At 31.8% G+C, this 20,262-nt stretch overlaps 1 protein-coding gene across 1 annotated transcript in view; it reads left to right on the top strand.

The window, feature by feature from the left end:
- Positions 1–20,262, top strand: part of LOC115883292 (protein big brother) — a 104,443-nt gene that overhangs the window by 57,844 nt on the left and 26,337 nt on the right. Inside the window, exon 3 of the mRNA XM_030901625.1 lies at positions 9,626–9,844. Coding sequence (XP_030757485.1) covers positions 9,626–9,844 — 219 coding nt within the window. The remainder of the gene's footprint in view (positions 1–9,625; positions 9,845–20,262) is intronic.

The raw sequence follows: 20,262 nt of genomic DNA, 5'->3' as shown, positions 1-20,262 counted from the left end.
CCAATCTTCGGATTGTCACGGGCTTTTTATCTAGACACTGTCTCCTCAGTGAACACCTCAGTAGATTTTGAAGCTAAGAAAAAACGGCGAATGCAGATTCTGTGGGGAAAATGGGGAAACACCAGAACACCTCATCACTGAGTGCGCCGGGACGAAAACCATTCGTGCCATAAATTTTGGTACGACTGATACTGGAGATGGAGAAATAACCTCTGTAAAACCGTCTTAGATACTGGCTTTTGTCAAAGCGCTGGGACTGTATGATGAGTTATAACTCAAGAAAGGGGACACAATAGATCTGTAAGGTCTCGGTGATTAACCCCCCTCCACCTTGTTGTTACTGACAGGTTATTAACAAGATTAATAATTAACGCTCATTAACCTGAAAACCAAGATTGCAGCGAAAATATGAAATAAGAACATATATATGAAGCTTCTCCCGAGCATATACTGGGCCATCCTGTACATAAATAAATATTTAACGTTACATAGCCGCATGGATTAATTAAAAATTGTCATCTTTTATAATTCTTCTTAATAACACGAACATGACTCACCTTATGTATACTCGGAAAAGTATCGACAATATTGTTTTAAATTAATTAATTTTTAACTCACTGACGTATATTAACTTCCCATTCATCGAGACTACACCGTCACTGAACTGGATCGATTTCATTTGGTTAGTGCTACAAAAGTGCTTGTCATCGCATCTGTCACTAAACTCTTTTTTAAGTACCTCTTCCTTTTTAGAGTTGGTGATAATGATTTTTAAAATACTACAGAAGAGATTTATTTCGAAAATTATTTATTGTTATACTTTGATCGAGCTTAATTATGCGATTAAATAAAAATTTAAATGAATATAAATATATTTACTCTCGAAACTATTTATTTACCATTTTTCAGTGTCACATATGAAATATACATTATACAGGGTGAGTCTTAAATAAGTGCAAATATTTTTAGGGGTAATATCTTTCGACCCCAGAAAGACGTCTATGAGTTTTTTTCGCGAAAAAAAAATTGAAAATTGGAATTTTTTGAAAAATTCTTTGGATTTTTTTTAATTTTTACTTAAAAAAAAATATCATATATCTTCATAATATGGCAACATAGGTAGGTAGTAGATTAAATTTACAAGAATGAAAATCCAGAAAAGATCCAATGGTTCTCAAAATTTAAGCGAAACATTTTTAATTTTCAAAGTATAATATTTCGATTATTTTGGAGTTGTTTAAAAAACGGAAAAGAGAAAATATGTTTCTTTTATCGAGATTTATAATACCAGCCCTGAAAATATTTGCACTTATTTAAGACACACCTTGTATACAGGGTGTCCCAGCAATAAGTGCAAGTATTTGAACTGGTAGTATAGTTCAACCTCAGAAACACGCCTATCAGGTTTTTTTTTTGCGAAAAAAAATTTGAAAGTTCGGAATTTTCTGAAAAAATTTTTGGAATTTTTTTTAGTTTTTAGTCAAAAAACATAATTTCTTGATAATATGGCAACATAGGTATTGGATTAAATTTACAAGAAAGAAAGTCCAGAAAAGATCCAGTGGTTCTCAAAATTTTAGCAAAAAATCATTTTTTTGGAAATTTTCAAAGTAAAATAACTCCGTTATTTTGGACTTTTTTAAAAACGGTAAAGAGAAAATATGTTTCTTTTATCGAGATCTACCACCCCTTAAAATACTTGCACTTATTTCTGGGACACCTTGTATATAATATAACATTTACGAATTTTTTTTATAATACGTAACATTCCTGAAAAGAAAATTTTGTGAAATATCATTTATTATCCTGTGTTATATTTGGTATTATATTAAAGTATTTCTCTATGGTGTATTTATTTCGTTATTTTATATGAAAGATCTTTAAGAAAATATCCAGTTGGGGGGTATTTCGTATTGATCATAATATGCCCATTCTCTTTTATAATAAAATATTATTCTCCGCATATAACTTTAGCCCGTTTTTTTCCCGTACTTTTTTGATTTTTGTGAAAGTCGAATGTTAAAGCACTTAGCAAAACATAAGCACACCAAATCTCATTCAAATCGGAATAACGGTTCTTAAAATATCCTAAAAATGTGTATATTTTTTTAAAGTTGATGCCCTCTAACGGACAAATGAAGCAGTTTTGTTTAGAGGTAAATTGTGTCCAATAAACTTATTTTGATTTCAAAAATACGTAGTAGGAATGTCCACGGAATATTCGGACACCCTGTGTAGCAAGTAATGGTATTTTTTAGCTAATTGGAGTGTATTGAACCAAACTGCTACCGAATTGATACATCCTGTCCATAAAATATTTAAAACGTAGATAATTTTAACATAATAATGTCTCATTTAAGTATCAATTAACTACAACCAAATGTAGACACCGAAATTTTCAATTATTTTTGTTGCTAATGCAAATGAATATGTCTCGAATGAAACTTCTGATCGGAATATATCTGCTATAGAGAAAAGACAAATCGGTGAATCACAAGTACATTCACGTCTTTACATTAATATTAGCATGAATAATTGTTTAAAAGAACTGACTAATATATACGGTATAAATATTACATGGGAGAATAAATTATTTTGTTTCCCAGGAACAAAACTATTTTTTTTAATATTTTATTAAGTTTAATTTACAAAGTACTTAAAATGTTACAAAGTGTTGATTTTCTGCCTACCTCTTCTTTGTTGGCAAATTATCAAAAAATCGATTGTGTGTAAATTTTTATTAAGTTTTACTTTTTTGTCACTGATTCAAGACAAAATAAATTAATACCAATTAAAACAAGAATTAAATAGATTTTATAACAGGTGAATATTAGATGTAACAAGGCCTGGGTTCATTTTAATAGTTTCATAAAAATATTTTACAAGTGTAGATGTCCGTATATTCATTCATCATTCTCGGGAATAATTTTTTAATTATTTCATACACTAATCTCGCATAATTAATTAACATTTCATTTTTTTTTCAGAGAATATTTGAACTTTGCGGGTTTTACTGATAAGAACATTTAGAAAGATAAACCTTATGTTAATAACAAATACAAACATTGTATATGATATGTTTTATTTATTTTTCTACGCTACGTTTTCGATGTTTCTATTTTGATTTTCGGTTTTTAAAATTTTTCTTCGAAATTTTCTTGGAAACTTCGAAGCGTTACAAGAAAGGTTTACAAAACATAAACTTTGCCCCCAGCAAGCATTTTGTTTGTTTTGCTGCACTTGTTTCATCGGCGCATTGGTACGCTTGTACTTTGTGTTTGATTAAGTCGGTTCCACACGATGAGGCAAACACAGAAACACACCTTCCAACGTCGGACACACAGACATTTACCACATCGTGTGGGTGTTCATCGTTGGACACATGACACATACCACGTTCGGCCCTTTAGCAGTAAATTTCACCCTTGTCAAAGGTGCTCCCAACGTTGGAAGCATCGTAACAACGTTGGAACCAAAATTGGACGCATCGTGTAGGACCGGCTTTACTAGAAAGTTTATTTTTTAGAACATAATATTGCTTAATAGTTTGTGAATAAGAAGATTTTATCACTTTGAAAACTTGGCTACGTTCATCAATGGTACAAGACTGATATGTTCGATTTGCATAGTCATACAGAAGTTAAGTTAAACTTTGACAATGTAATAAACAAATTTACTTTTGCTAAAACCGGTCTTCCCCTTTATTAGTAATCATATATTTATTAAGATCACGTTTAAACCGAAACCAAACTATATTTGATACTCTTAACTTAGAGTGTTATTAAATTTTGTAGGTACAACAACTTTTTTTAAACGAAGTAATTCTAATGTATATAAAAATGTAACATTACATTGCAATGGTTCTAAAAAGTAGACACATTAAATATAAATACAGCCAATTCATTACCAGCCGGCCGTCTTACAGTCACTTGCATGCGGAAGTCAGTGTGTATCTACCTAGATATTCGATTATTTAATATGTTGTAACAAGATCAATTCTGAGGTACAATGAAGCTTCGTTAAAAAAATACGAGACAGGTCTTATGACTGCTGGTATGTGTACAAAAGGCTTGGTAGGGCACACTACAACAATGACTAAAGAATACTAAGGACTAAGGACTAAGACTAACACCCGAGACTAAATTGTTATCATAGGTATCTCCAAACAGTGCTGTGGCACATATTTTTCTTAACATAGCTTGAAGAGATACTGACATTTTTGATAAATGTTTAGACTACGCCGATGGTGTATGCGGTGTTATCATACTAATTAATTACGTAAAAAAAAGTATTAAAATTTCTTATATTATTATTTTTCTTATCGCTGCGGCTTTGAAACACTTGAAAGCTGAACAACTAATCATCATTGTAATATAGTTTATACAAAGTTTACCACACACAAACTATTAAAAATCGCTAAAATTGTCACTGATGGCCAGATGATGACTCATTCGTTACAACCAAAAAAAATGGCGTCTAACATCACAAATTCGGCTGCAGCCCGTTATATGGGCGTTACGTATTCTTGTATTCTTTAGTCATTGACATATAATATAACACAAACAAAGATATGGAAATTACGAATTATTTAACTAACTGAAATTCAGTAAATCATATACCTATTAATGCTAATTATATTATAATTTGCGTTACTCTAATTAGGTTTCTTGCAATTGTAATCATAAATAAAATTAAAAATAATTATTGTTCATGTTAAATAGTAATTTCTGAATTTCACCTGTAGCAATATATTAATTAAAATACACGACAACACATGTATGAAAAAGGTGACCTACAGAAAGTACATTGTCAGGGTCATAACCATACATCTTATATCAATGAATAATAAGTTTTTTATAGTCATGTTATTACACAGGGAAATCCCGCCTGTTTTCTAACGAAAAACACTGCTAGATAACTAATAGGATTTTTTAACAGAATTTTTTTCGAGAAAAAAGAATAAAAATATGTTTTGTTAACAATTAAATGCAAATTATGTTGCAAGAAATATTACCTTTTAATTTTATGTATAACTTTTAGTACGTTTTTGTTACCTTTAAAGAGTATGTTATTTTTTAACATTTGTACAGGGTGTCATTGAAATGGTGTAAAAAAAATCGGGGGGTGATAGTACTCCTAAAAATAGTAAGTTTGTTATTTTTAGGAGTACTATCACCCCCCGATTTTTTTTACACCATTTCAATGACACCCTGTACAGTTAAATTTAATGACGATCTACCGTGAACTTTTAGTGGTAAAATTAGTAGGTAAAAATAAGAGTTATTTCTTATATGTTACTTAATTTAAATTCTTAATTTTTTTATTGACTAATTTTTTTAGTGACATATTTCAAAAATGCTAAAAAATGTCTACAGATTGGCCAGGGACGTGCATATGGGTTAATACTGGAATATTTTTATACAGGGTGTTTCAAAAAACATCTGCGATCTCTCGTGGGGAGATTCCTCAGGTAAAAATAAGTTTTATTTTTCATAACAACGTAGGTCCCATTCTGCTTCATTTCGTAGCTACATGGTGTTAAAATCTTAATAATCTTTCGATTTATTATAATTTTCTTCCAAGTATTTTTAGTGATTCCAGTGAAATTTGGAGGGTAAAGGTTACTATAAGTGCTACATACTTTAATGTTAGAAAAGTGTCGATAAATTTGTCGGGAACGTGCGTGACGAATTATAATAAATCGAAAAAATATTAAGACATTACCACCCTGTAGCTACGAAACAAAGCGGAATCGGACCTATGTTGCTATGAGAAATTAATCTTATTTTTACGTAAGGAATCTCCCCACGAGAGATGACACACAGAGTTTTTTGAAACACCCTGTATATTAAAAAAAAATGTGCGCCGCTGTGCGCCAATGTGCGCCAAAATTAACTACCCGTTTTTGAGAAAAAACTTATTTAAAATTTTTATCAATATTTTTACGTGTGGAATCTCCCCGCGAGAGATGGCACATGTTTTTTGAGACACCCTGTATATTAGCATTCTAACATAACGTGAAATTGATTAAATTATGACTCGAATTCCATATTATTAGTCCAGCCCAGAAGCACATTTAAAATTTAAATTTCGATTCTATTGATAACATTTCCGTAACAATAACAAAAATCTAGCACACTTTCCCATTAGGTAACCCATATTTGTATCTAGCCATTGAAATAGAGCGCAAATCTTCCGAATCGGTCCATTATCACGTATCTTCGTGCCCGGCTCACAAAAGTGCCTTTTATTGCACAAATTGAGCGTCGAAAATGGCCCAAACGGTCACTTCCGGTTGTCATTAGTAATGTTTAAATAGGTCATCGGGCAGGACTGTAACAGCCCATGGCTAATTGTTCGTTTTTCTGTGAAAATTAGTCGTTTTGGAGGGTTGTTGGGTCCATAAAATTAGAAAGGAAGGTTTAGGGATGGATGGATTGATGGCGGGTGGTGGCAGTAAAATGTGTCCCAGTTGGCGTTGAATGAGACGTGAAATTTAGTTTCTGTTGTTTATGTAAATAGCGTTCCATTTATTTCGGAGGAGTGTCAAGAAGGCCAAATTTATGTAATTTGATATAATATGACAAAATTTATAATTATATTGTGTTTCGGCTTCGGCTGAGCTTGCATTAAAATTTTCTAATGCACTAAAATTTCTAGATTCGAGCATTTTCTCTCTCGATTAAAAATCTTTGCAATTTGACGGCACATCATTCAGGGGTATTATAAAATTTAATCTTTTAGAGACCTACAAAGAGTTTGTTTTATTTTTTTCTCGGAAACAGTTCAGGGGCGCTATTCTGTAAAACCGTCGGTATCGGTAAGTTACGACAGCTCTCGATACGTATTTGTATATAGTAAAAATGTGTTAATTGTTGTTGTCATAGTTACCGATCGGTCCTATGGCAGATATCGCAAATCTGTACCGACGAAAATCGGTATCTCTACCGTGCCCTTGTGAACCTCACGGTAGAGATACCGAGAGTCGTCGGTACAAATTTGCGATATCTGTCATAGGGCCGATCGGTAACTATGACAACAACAATCAACACGACGCTCATTGGCCGTATGTACCGATAGTTGACGGTAACTTGCCGATACCGACGATTGTACAGAATAGCGCCCCAGGAAGGGAACTCAGTGGCGTACATATTTTCGCAATTAGTTTCTTTAAGTTGTCTTCTGGGACGCCACTGAAGTTAATAATTTAATTTTAATTAAGCCAAAATTAGGCTAATAATTTTAGAAATAACTCTGATAGTTTCGAAAAGGTCGAACAGGAAAAAAAATAAAGATTAACATCCTGCATCTTGAAAATTATGCACATCCGTACCCATGTTTATAAGAAATTTCTTTTCTATTTTCCCCTAAAATATTACCGTGTATTTTTCGAACACCCTGTAGAGGGTGAGTCTTAAAGAACTATATTAGGTATTTAATTTAGATGGTCTATACTTAACTTTGCTATAAATATCGTAATCTTAAATCATACAGGGTGTTAAAAATTTTACGCCAAACTCTAAAATATGAAATAATTTTTCTTCTTTTTTTTTAAATGGAACACCCTGTATATTATTATTTTATTAGATGAAGAAAGCGGCTATGAACAGTTTGGGTTTAAGAGTGGATTGGGAACACGAGAGGCCTTATTCTGTTTACAATTGATGGCGCAGAAGTGTACAGACCAACAAAAACCAATGTATGTGTGTTTCGTAGATTTCGAAAAAGCATTCGATAGAGTCAAACATACGAGACTTATCGAAATGTTGTATAAGTTGGGAGTTGACAGCAAAGATGTAGCACTTCTGAAAAATATATATTGGCAGCCAACAGCACACATGAAAATTGAAAATGACAATTCCAATCCAGTCAATATACAGAGAGGAGTAAGACAGGGATGTGTGCTGTCTCCTTCGTTATTTAATGTTTATTCTGAGGCGATTTTTCGGGAAGCTTTCTCTTCAACAGATTGCGGTATTAAAGTCAACGGCGAAGTCATTAACAGCATTAGATTTGCCGATGACACAGTTCTTATTGCCGATTCTGATACTGGTCTCCAGAGTTTAGTGGAACGACTTGAAGGCTCCTGTAAGTAATACGGGATAGGATATTTGGAAAGAACCAAAATGTACCTATTCCTATTAAAATAGAGGGCAATGCCTTAGAACAGGTCTACAAGCTCAAATCTTTGGGGTCCTGGATAGTTAACACCTTGAACAACGACGTGGAAATAAAAACCAGAATAGAACAAGCGAGAAATGCATTTTTAAAAATGAAGAACGTCTTCCAGAACCCCAGATTGGACCTAGAGTTGAGAACTAGGCTCGTTAAGTGTTATGTTTGGTCAATCCTATTATACGGAGCAGAAACATGGACACTGAAAGTTCAAGAGATGAATCGCCTCGAATCGTTCGAAACATGGATATATCGAAGAATGCTTAAAATTCCATGGACAGCCCATGTCACAAATACCGAAGTCTACAACAGAATAGGCAGAGAGAGAGAATTGCTCAATATAATAAAAATAAGAAAAACATCATACTTAGGGCATATATTGAGAAATGAAAAATACAACGTCTTACAATTGATAGTTAAAGGTAAGATTGAAGGAAAGAGAGGTCTCGGCAGGAAGAAACTATCTTGGTTGAGAAACATCAGAAACTGGACTCGGCTAACTTTTGAAGAACTTATAAGGAAAGCCGAGAATCGTGAAGATTTTGCCAATGTGATCGCCAACCTCCACGAAAGAGACGGCACGTAAAGAAGAAGATGGAGAGTTAACAAATGAATATTTTTTGTATTTAAATTATTTCAAAATTTTTAATGGTTTTGCAGATACACACAGTATTATTTCATATGGCTCTTTCAACGGCAAAATACGAGCGAAAAATCATTGGATGGCTTTGATAAAAATTTAGTGTTTTTTGGTTTAATGTTTTTTAATTTAGTGGAAAATGCCATTTAAAATATAAAACGGCGAATATCTGCGAAACCGTTAAAAATTTCGAAATACTGTGAATACAAAAATGCTTCATTTTTTAATTTACCATCTACTGAAAAAATTATATACAGGGTGTTCCTTTTAAAATAACGAAGAAAAATTATTTTATATTTTAGGAAGTTTGGCGTAGAATTTTGAACATCCTCTATGATTTACAATTACCATATTTATAGCAAAGTAAGTACAGACCATCTAAAACAAATGCCTAATATAGTTTTGATTTCAGGACAGTTCTTGTATTTTTAATAATCTTTTTAAGAAAGGCTAAAAAATATATATATATTTTCTATTTATTTATTAATATCTCGGAAACTATCGAAATATATTTACTCATATTTTAATATTATGTAAAGTGATCTGAAAGGAAGCCAAAGAAAGCCAAAAATACATCCTCGTACACACTTTAGGTACGCATTTAAACAAAATTCCTAATTTTTTTATTCTAGGAGCTACAGATGCCCGACGCATTATTGTCGGGCCCTGTATAATTAGCCGTTTTTGAGAAAAAAAACTTATTAAAAATTTTAGACCTAAAAAGGTGCTTCATGTTTTTTATTCAAATCTATTTTGCCGTCAATATTTCCTTCTTTAACCAAACTAACCGTTGCTTCTCTTCCTTTTCAGGTTAACATCAAATCCTCGTTTATTATGAACGGCGTCTGCGTGAGATGGCGCGGCTGGATCGATCTGGATCGTCTGGATGGGGTGGGCTGTCTCGAGTTTGACGAAGAGGCCGCCCTGAACGAGGACCGTTTGCTCCGGCAACAGATGGAGCGGTATTCGCAACGACTGCGCGACTTCGAGGACAGCAAGGTGCCCAGGAGGCCGGACAATCTGGAAGAGGTAGGCCCGCATATGCCAGGACCTAGTACTTCGGGCATGGTTATGCCCAGGCCGTACAGGCTCTACCCAAATACATGTGCGTAGCACGCGCTGTAGTAATAGTATACTATATGCCAAATAGTAAAGTTAAGTAGCGAGTAAGGGATAATATGTGAGCGGGTGAGATCAAGACGATATATTACGATAAGCGGAAAATAAAATAACAATAGTGTTTTTCACACGATATGTTGGGTATTTTTTTATTTAAATACAAATCTGGGAATGTTTTAGGTTGGGGGTGTACTTTTTAAAAAATATTTTTCATTTCCTACCATTTCCATTTTTGGTTAACCTGGAAGTGAATACTAATTACTATTTTAAATAAAACCATTGATTAATATATTCTATTCTGTTCCATACAAAATATATTATCTGTTCCATACTTATGTATACGCATAATGTTACTACAGTAGAACTTCGGTAGTTCGGACAAATATCAGAACAGCAACCGACGAATTGTTGGAATGTATTTATAATGTTATTGTTTCCAACCTAAACTCAAAATTTAAACATATTTTTATTTAAACCAAAACGTTTTATAAAGCATATTACAACTTCTTTTTGTTCTCATAAATTGTTCTTATTGTACTTCATGTAGACACATAAGACAACTCAGTTAGTACTTACTACAATATTCATGTTAAGTAACTAAGCACCTTAATACACGTTAAATACTTGTCATAAAAATGTCAAGAGATTAATTGATTGATTTGAATTAATTGGTTCTTAAAAAATGAATCGATTTTATCTGCATACATACTTATCGATTTTGCTACCTCAACGGCCTTCTCTTTTGAACGGCCTTCTCTTTCAAAAGCAAAATATCTTTCGTAGAAACATCATTTTCTTCTACCCAGTAAATATCTTTTGATAAGGATTTTACAGCATTGCTAAGTTTCATTTTCAACCCAGTATTGATATCCTTTGTTTCACTTAAGTCGTCATTTGTTTCCTTTGTTTCCAATGCCCAGTATCTTTATACATACAGGTTTAATTTTTTTCTTAGTAGATATGATTTTTCTTGTTCTTGGTATGTCTGATTTTCTTATTCCTTTATATGAAATATTAAACGTCGGAACAGCAAAAAATGGAATGTTACGTATCCTTCCCTCCTTATCAATTCAATCCAATCTTGCATTTATTCAGCAAGATTTGTTTATATAGTTGGCTCTACTTTTTAGCAATATACAATACTCCTGACTCATGTTCTATAAAAAAACGCACGTTATATACCGATACTAGACTACACACTGCATCTAACCATCCACCGTCAAAGAAAAATGCGGACTTTCTTTCATTTGACTTTGAATTTTGAGCCGCCGGCGCCGAACTACTGGAGTGTCCAATTTGTCTGAATTAGTGAAGTTCTACTGTACGTTTTATCTTTTTTAAAACATTATGAATTTTATGTCAAACATTAAATTTGTAGAGTAGAAATGAATGATACATTTTTAGACATTGATACACATATTTTAAGTTTATGTTGTCTATCTTTTACTATGCTTTTTTTTAAATATCATAGTTTAAAAATAAGATGAAAATATTTCGAAAACTGTTTTAGGTATAGAAAACAAAATTGAAAATATTTCAAAAACGATTAAATTTAGACATAAAAAATATTATGCGCAAAATGTGTTAATGCAGAATCCAAAAGACAAAATATAGAATTACGATTAGTTGCAATATCTAGTTAAATTGGAAGTGCCAGAAAGTGGAAACTGTTTTAAAAAGTACACCTCCAAATATTCTTAACCTAAATGATTCAGATTTGTGTTTATGTTAGATCTAAAAATACTTTTAATAAACGCCTTGGATGAAAAATTTTTATAATTAAAAGAGTATCACATACAGATAAATTATGGGAAATATTAACCTCCTCAAATTAGAAGTTTCTGAATTTTTAGATGAGAAGGTAACTTGCTTTACAATTTGGTTATGTTTTTATTATAAATAAAAATGTTGTAGTCTTGTTACCTCAGACGCCAATATTTTATTCTCCACAGTTTACTACAACAAAATAACACTAATTTACCACAATACACCAAATTAATTTCTATTTAGTCGGACGTCCATTGTATTTCTGTTCATGTTTTAACTTACAGACCAAACACATTAAAAGCGCTTTGTAAAAAATATTGTCTACCTGCTTTAAAAAGACTTCAAATATTTTTTTCAAGCTTTCTTCAGGTATGGCTTAGAAAGGAAGATTGCCACCAAATTGAGACATTAATTTTCGCAAAACAACATTAATTTTCGCAAAAAGATATCAAAACAATGAGTCATGATGATGACTAAAATAAATTTTGAATTATCTGCTAACACAAATTGCAATTACGTTAGTTGGTAGTTGGTATTCTGTCTATGTCAAAAAGAATCAATATTCTAATAGACGCTTTTTAATAGTATTATCATTTCTCACTTGAAAAAAGAAACATTTTAATTTATTAAATGAAAATCCTTGATAATTCGATGTATTTGTTATGAGTGGAAAATTAATTTTATTAATTATGAAAAAATTTGATTCAAATGTGACGATATACTCTGTAGTATTTAAATAGGAATATGAATGTGTTGACTATATTAATATAATAATTTCTCAACCTATAACTTCAAATTATCTTGAAAGTAATTAGAACACTACTCAAACATCAGTATATATAATTTAGAGCTATATGATACGAAAGTTATATTTTTATTGTTTCTTAAAAAATACGTTTTTGTGCCGCTTATTTGCTATTTCCTTATTGTTTATTTCTGTATGTTTTTATGTAGTTTGTATATAAGTTTATGATTATGTTTGTTTTATTTTAGTCTTAAGTTGTGATGTAAATACTGATGCAATATTATGTACATATACGGTTAATTAAATGGGATTTAAATATTATTTATTGTTGTTTTATTTTTATTTTTTATTTTAATTGCTGCTTTGTCTGAAGTCCATAGTAAACCATAAGTATGATAAAAAAATCGGTGTTAAGTTGGTTTGAAAATGACGATCGATGACATTAACCACATGAAAAATTATATTACATATAAATTCACCAGTGTCATTTTCAGTTCCAAGCTAAGTTTGACGCAATTTTTTTTATCGTTTGGTATTCGCAGTGCAAATAGTTCTTTAATAAGTAACTTTTGCTATTGCATGAATTGTTGGTGCAAAACTTTTTCTATTAGTTTGTTTCTTTAGTATTCCACTTTGATGCTCAATATAATTTTCTCACTACACTAATACGAAAACGTAAATACAAAGTGTCAAATCTGTTCAATATATACAAGGTGTAAAAGGTCTAAAATTAGTTTCTTCTCTATTGGCATCTTTATGTTCCTTGTAAATGTCATCTATATTTTGAAAGACAGTCACAGGATATATGCCATTTTGCAATAATTCAGGTTTATATCATACTTTTTTACACTTATAAAGAGATAGAATATAGAGAGAAATAACTGTTTCAAGTGTTTTATTTGAAGATAATGTCTATATCTTTGCGTTGCAAATGAGAATATTTTGTCACAGAACTAGAAAACTAAAAATATTTTTTCTTGCACGATGCCATTCGTCTTCGGTTATACGGATTCTCATTTTTTTACTGGTTTTTATGTTTTTTACTTTTATTATGTTTCAGCTGGTGCATGTATCATTAGAAAATATCAAAAATTAATTAAAACATCTAAATCTAACAAAAATGAAAAGATTTAAAAGTATTTCTTTATCGATTTATACATTTTAAAGAGTTTTTTGAAGAACTATGAAGATAAAACTTCAGCTTGAATTCGGCGATAAAGTAGGTCCCACGTGCTTGTCAAAATCTGATTACATACATTATAAGTATATGAGAGAGATTACCTACGCTCTGTACAGGAGCATGGTTACTATATACATAAATACATAAAAAATATATAAAAATATACATACATACAAACATACATATACATCATTAAAACGTTAGGATATGGTATGTATATAATCCATCATAATCTATTGTCTACGACTTCTAACCAAATATTTTTATTTGTTAAGGAAGTTTTTTATACTGGGTGTTTTTCAAAAGTGGCTAACGGCCTATATTTTTTTTATATTTTCAGAAAGAGATTTGGTATGTTAATATATGACATAAATCGGGATTGATTGACGTATTCAATTACTTTTGGTCACTTCCTGCTTAACCGGAAATGACTATAACTTTTGATTTTTAAATGGTACCCGCGGTAGTTTTTTTCACTTGAGAGAAAATTATATTCTGAATAGAATGACATATCATATGTCAATTATTTACATTTTCAATTTAGAGTGTCATGGTTGTGTTAAAACCATTAATGTTTAAGTAGCCTTGGAAAGGTAGATTTGATCGTCCAATGTTTTTCGTGTCTTATCCTGGCCGGTTAAAAGATGTGCAAATCATATGTTTAATCATAACTCATTTTTTCAAATGAACGAGGGCGGCTTATTAGCATATTTGGAAATATTTATCTAAACTTATTCTACTAATTCTGAATTCTGATTCGGAAAATTAAACATAACAAAAACGGAAATGTATTCAAAATCAAAGCATAACATGATGACATAATACACTTCAGAATAAAAAAAAAATATATAAGTGTAGGGATTTAATAAGAATTCAGTGCTCAAATTACACCAATATTTACCGAATCCTGCTACTGCGACCCCTCCTACACTTGCACAAGCACAAATTAGTGCCGGATCACGATCGCAGGATTTTCGACTGATCCTTTAAAAAACAATCGGCATCAGAAACGAGATCCCCTTTCGCACAAACCGGAGGGCAGCCGTTTTATCCCTGCTAATGAATTCCAAACAATCTGTCTCTACGATGCCCCCGAGCGCCCTACGGAGTAGATTTAGAGCTCCGGCCCCGGCTTTAAACTAGAGCTTATTGCGCATACGATAAATGTAGAAAGGGTGCGAGTAATTTTAATCAAACGGCTGTAGCTACCGTTGTGCTGGAATGTTTTATTGATCGTTATGTGTCGTTTTAAGCGAAAATCCTCTTTAGTTTATATCCTGTCCTGTGTTTAGACGTTTTAGATAATAATGGTATCTTATGGCAGGATAATGATTAAATGTGTAAAAACATTTAGTATCGTTTATTTATTACGATTATTATCAAGCGGGTTTTAACTTAGTTTGCATTTTAGTTTGCACTTAAACAAAATTCCTAACTTTTTTTATTATAGGAGCTACAGATGCCCGACGCACTATTGCCGAACCCTATACAGGGTGGCGCCTCTCATACGCCGCGAAATCTCTAACGAGAGCGGTAGTTTCTATCGAATTGAAATTTTGGCGGCATATGTAGGTTAACTGAAAGCATTTTATAAAAATATATAGAATTATACAGGGTGTCCCGCAAAAAAGTTACACATTAAAGTTGTGTTTTTTTTTCTAACCGAACACCCTATACAGGGTGGCGCATCTCATTCGCCTCGGTTGATTATACGAAAACGGAAAGATGTAGAAACAAAATATTTTAGGGATATATGTGGGGAGACAATGTGTACAATTTAAAATTATTTTGAAATATACAGGGTGTTTCAGAACTAAGATCCATACCAAAGTTATATTTTTTCTAATGGAACATCCGGTATTTTATTTCATTTTTGGATTCTTGGGCCCAAAAAAAGGCATTTACTATAAGGGTTAAATATGTCTAAAATCTTTAGTTTTTGAGATATTTAAAGATATTTAAATTTGCATGCTACAATAGAATAGACTATTAACACCCTGTACATTACTTTTCGGAATTAATTCTTATGCTGAGTTTAAAGGTAGAGAAATAAACTTTACTGAAAAATGGTATTGGTTCCTTCAATTTATACAGGCCTATCAAAAGTTGCTGATCTATTTTAAGGATATATTTTATATTTGCACAAGAACTAATTCTGAAAAGTAATGTACAGGGTGTTAAAAATCTATTCTATTGTAGCATGCAAATTTAAATATCTTTCAATATCTCAAAAAAGCAAAGATTTTAAACATATTTAACCCTTATAATAAATACCTTTTTTTGGGCCCAAGAATCCAAAAATGAAATAAAATACCGGGTGTTCCATAAGAAAAAATATAACTTTGGTATGGATCTTTGTTCTGAAACACCCTGTACATTTCAAAATAATTTTAAATTGTGCACATTACCTCCCCACATATACCCATAAAATATTTTGTTTCTACATCTTCCCGTTTTCGTATAATCAACCGAGGCGAATGAGATGCGCCACCCTGTATATTAATTGATTTTCGGATTCTAGGAAAATCTTTCTAAAGGTGAGTTTTATTAAAGAAGCATATACCTAAAATCTAAGGATTTTTGACATATCTCACATTTTGTGAAAATGAACAGAAAATTTTAAATTTCAATAACGGCTACCTAAATTTTAGTTGACCTTGTATAGCCTGATATTTAATTACAGTAACCATTGTATGTTAAACCATATTTAAATTTGACCAGAAAAGTTATACAGAGTGAGACAAAATTAATATGGAACATTAGTCACTTTTAAAAGCAAGTTACTCCTTTATTTTAAATGGAACACCCAGTATATTATTCCGGTGTTCAATGGGGAATTTATATATCTTCAAAATATTATTTAGGTTGCCTACCCATCAGAAAAAGATTTTCCTAGATATTTTAATTTTTATGACTTTGCGTCAGTAGATCTTTGTTATTTGAAAACATCTAGGGGGTGGCTGTGATATACCTCTTGTTAATTTAACAAAATTAAAGGTTGAAGAGTAAATACTGAACGGTAATAAAAAGATACACGTTTAAAACATATTTTAATTATTACACAATTAAAACTAGATAGAAACCTATAATTATGTGACAAAGATTAGCTAGATGAAATCAAATGCTCAAAATGTTCCCTTTCCTGTTAACTGCATAAAATGATTGTATTTTCAAAAGGATCTTTTCATTTTAAAAGGCATATGTGGAGTTCTACATCGAAAAGCAGCTACAATAATTTCTCTTAATTCTTAGGGAAACCCTGTAGAGCTCTATATTTTTAAAAAGTGCTCTGAATTAATCTACATATGCTCACAAAATTTCATTTCAATTCAAACTGCCGTTGATCTTAGAGCCTCCGCGGCGTATGAGAGGCGCCACTCTGTATAACCAAGTAATTTTATAGAAAAATCCCAAATCCTAAATTGATATAAATAGATACCAATTATCTTTGAAACAGCAATTACTTTTTAATTTTTTGGCTGTTATTAATTTACACCCTGAATAGCTTCTACACAAAGACGTTCCTAAAGCCCAAAAGTAATTTCGTTCCGTATAGCACCTGAATCTCCAAATATTTGACAACCAAAATTTATCAGCGCAAATATCTTTACCTGTTGGATATTTGCAAACATTTTCTCGATACACACAAAAGCCGAAGAAATTGGACCGGCTATCTACCTGCTTCGGCGCTTCTCATAATGGTAACGATCGGTCAATTTCGTAAAGCACCTGTACCTCGCGCTGCCCGAATTTGCGCAAAAGGTGTCATTAAGAGATTTGAGTTGCACTTTAAGCCGACGCATACAGCGAAACGATCCGCTTTTATTGTTGCAGCAAAACGTTTTTCGGCTTTTCTGAACATCGGTCACGGATCTCGATCTTTATCGTGGGAATGGTCGACTACCATTCGCTTTTTTTCGTCTTTTTTTCCAGGAAGGAAACGAAGATCTCAGATATTAATATTTTTTTCTTAGTCCTTTTTACAAACCGCTGGTAAAAATTACTCAAGATTCAATGTGTAATTTACCACTGTTTATAATTCACGCACTCAAACTTTAAACATCTTTGCTGGCTTTTTACATAGCGGGTGTTTTTCAAAAACCGCTCTCAGTTTGAGGATTGATGGGACTGATTAACGTATTCAATTGGTATCGTTCACTTCCTGTTTCACCGGAAATGACTACAACTTTTGATTATTAAATGGTATTAGCGTAGAGGTTTGTTCGAAGTTTGTTCCTCTAATTTCAACGTAACTATTCAGAATGCCAAAATTAGTAGTAGTAATTTTCAATTAGTAGGAGAAAAGTTAACAACTTTTACAATTAACTTTACTTCAAAATTTGCAAGTAATGTCATTTGGTCTTTGATTATCACCCGTCAACAGAAATTGCGGTTAGAAATAAAAAGTTTATTGTTTTATAAACTAATTATTAGGCTTTCTCTATGGATACAGCTGAACACCGTCAAGCTGTGGCTAGGATATTCTATTAATTTTAATTGTATTTTTTAGACATTATGAATCATCGTAAACTCTTAAGTATAATTAAGTATAATTGAAACTATCAATGTATTTCACTAATTTCGAGGTAATTCGAGGTTCTGAATGAAGCTTTACTTCGATACATTCCTTTTCATTGATATACAGGTTCAGTCACGTACGTTTAAAAAACGAACCAGTGTGCGGCGATACGCGGACGCTAGACGTTGCTAGGAAATCGTACCTTTAGTTCTCGTTATTTCTAATTAAACTTAAAAACGATTAAAGGGGTATGTTTTATACTGAAATAGATAAATTAATCATAATGGTGTAACTAGTATCTCTGCACTTTATCATATATGGTATTTTGTTCCCAACTTTTCTGAATTTTCACCCTCTTTCAGCAATTGTTTACTTGTTAGTGGCATTTTCTCGTATGAATAATTAGAAATATAGGTCATGTAGGAAGTGACAATATTGCATCCCTTTTAGAGCCGTAACCATGTTAAATATCAGAGATTAAAAAATTACACCGTGGGAAAATTTCCGGTGATCAGGCAGTTGTAAAAAGTTTTCGTAAAATATACAGGGAATTTTAAAAGAAAATGCATGTTTTTCAACATCTTTTGTTTGCGAAAAAAACTCATAGATGTGTTCCTGGTGTCGAAACCCCTGAAAATATTTGCACATATTTAAAACTCACCCTGTATATTTTATTCAATGAACTTGTTTAAAGTACCTACATATTTTACTTTATTAACCAGTAGTATTATATCGATTTTTTTTAATTTTCTACTCTTAAATCCCTTTTCACAACAAAAGGCCAACTATTTTAAGAACTTTAAAACTAGGGGGAGGTCTTTTTATTTATTATCGTCTCGGAGATATTTTGATTTCAATTAAATGGTTTTATTGAATCGCAACCCTCCGGAATGCTATTATCAGTCCCCTGGACTCTATTCTCTCTAGCTCCCCCTAAAGGGGTGCCGGAAGGGATCCTACTACCCTGAACGCGAGGGATGCACGTTGCAAATCTAGTTCTGTTTTTTAATTTTACACTCGCAGAGTTCAAAGGAGGCAGATACTCGACAGAGACATATTGAAATTCCATGCAGAATATTTAGAAAATTAGAATTTATTTGACTATACCTATCTATCAAAAGCCCCTATCACTTTTTTTATTTTTTCAGGTAATAAATGAGATTGGTATGTTATTATATGACATAAATGAGGATTGACTGACTATATGATATATTCAGTTAGTTTCGTTAACTTGCCTGCTTTACCGGAAATTACTACAACTTTTGATTTTTGAGAAAATTACATTTTGAATAGAATGACATACCATAAACTTTTGACATTTTAGCTTAAAAAATAGTATTTTAATTATCTGTCACGTGACTGCAATGACCATAAATGTAACGATAATTTGATTCGAAATACCAACTATGTGGAACCAAATTTATCAAATTAATCAATTATTCGTAAAAAATATTGTTCCCAAATATGCTAATGAGCCACCTTCGTTCCATTTGAAAAAAAAATGAGTTGTGATTAAAAATACGATTTGAGATTGATCATCTTTTAACCGATCAGAAAAAGACACGAAAAACATTAGACGATCAAATCTGTTCCTTGCTCATCTATTCCTGCATCAACCTTCATTAAAAACTAAAGGTTTTAATACAGTTATGGCCCTCTAGATTAAAATTTAAAATGCTTTTGTTTAAAATTGATGTCTATGACAAATCATATAAAGTAAAAAAATACCGGGGGTACCGTTTAAAAATCAAACGTTGTAGTCATTTCCGGTGAAACAAGATGTGCCCAAAAATAATTGAATTTGGCAATCAAGCGCGATACCAAAAAGTCGCGAACATACCAAATCTCATCAAAAATCGGTTTCTTCAAAAAACAGTTTATACAGGGTGGTCCGAACTGTATTCTGGAACCTTCGGAAGTTTATTCTGCAGATAAAAATAAGTAAAAAAGTTCGTATAAATGTATGTCCTAAAATGCTTAGTTTCGGGTGTAGAAGTTTCAATTTTATTTCGATTTTTTTCCAATAATTTCTGAAGTAACGTTAATATTTAGATGAGTGTTTGGGAATTTTTTGACATGAGCAATTTAATTATGATCTCAATATGACTCCTATCTGT

This window comes from Sitophilus oryzae, unplaced genomic scaffold (assembly GCF_002938485.1).
Source record: "Sitophilus oryzae breed Bouriz unplaced genomic scaffold, Soryzae_2.0 scaffold_1869_pilon_pilon, whole genome shotgun sequence".
Lineage (NCBI taxonomy): Eukaryota > Metazoa > Arthropoda > Insecta > Coleoptera > Curculionidae > Sitophilus > Sitophilus oryzae.
This window is presented reverse-complemented; position numbering and strand designations above follow the sequence as displayed.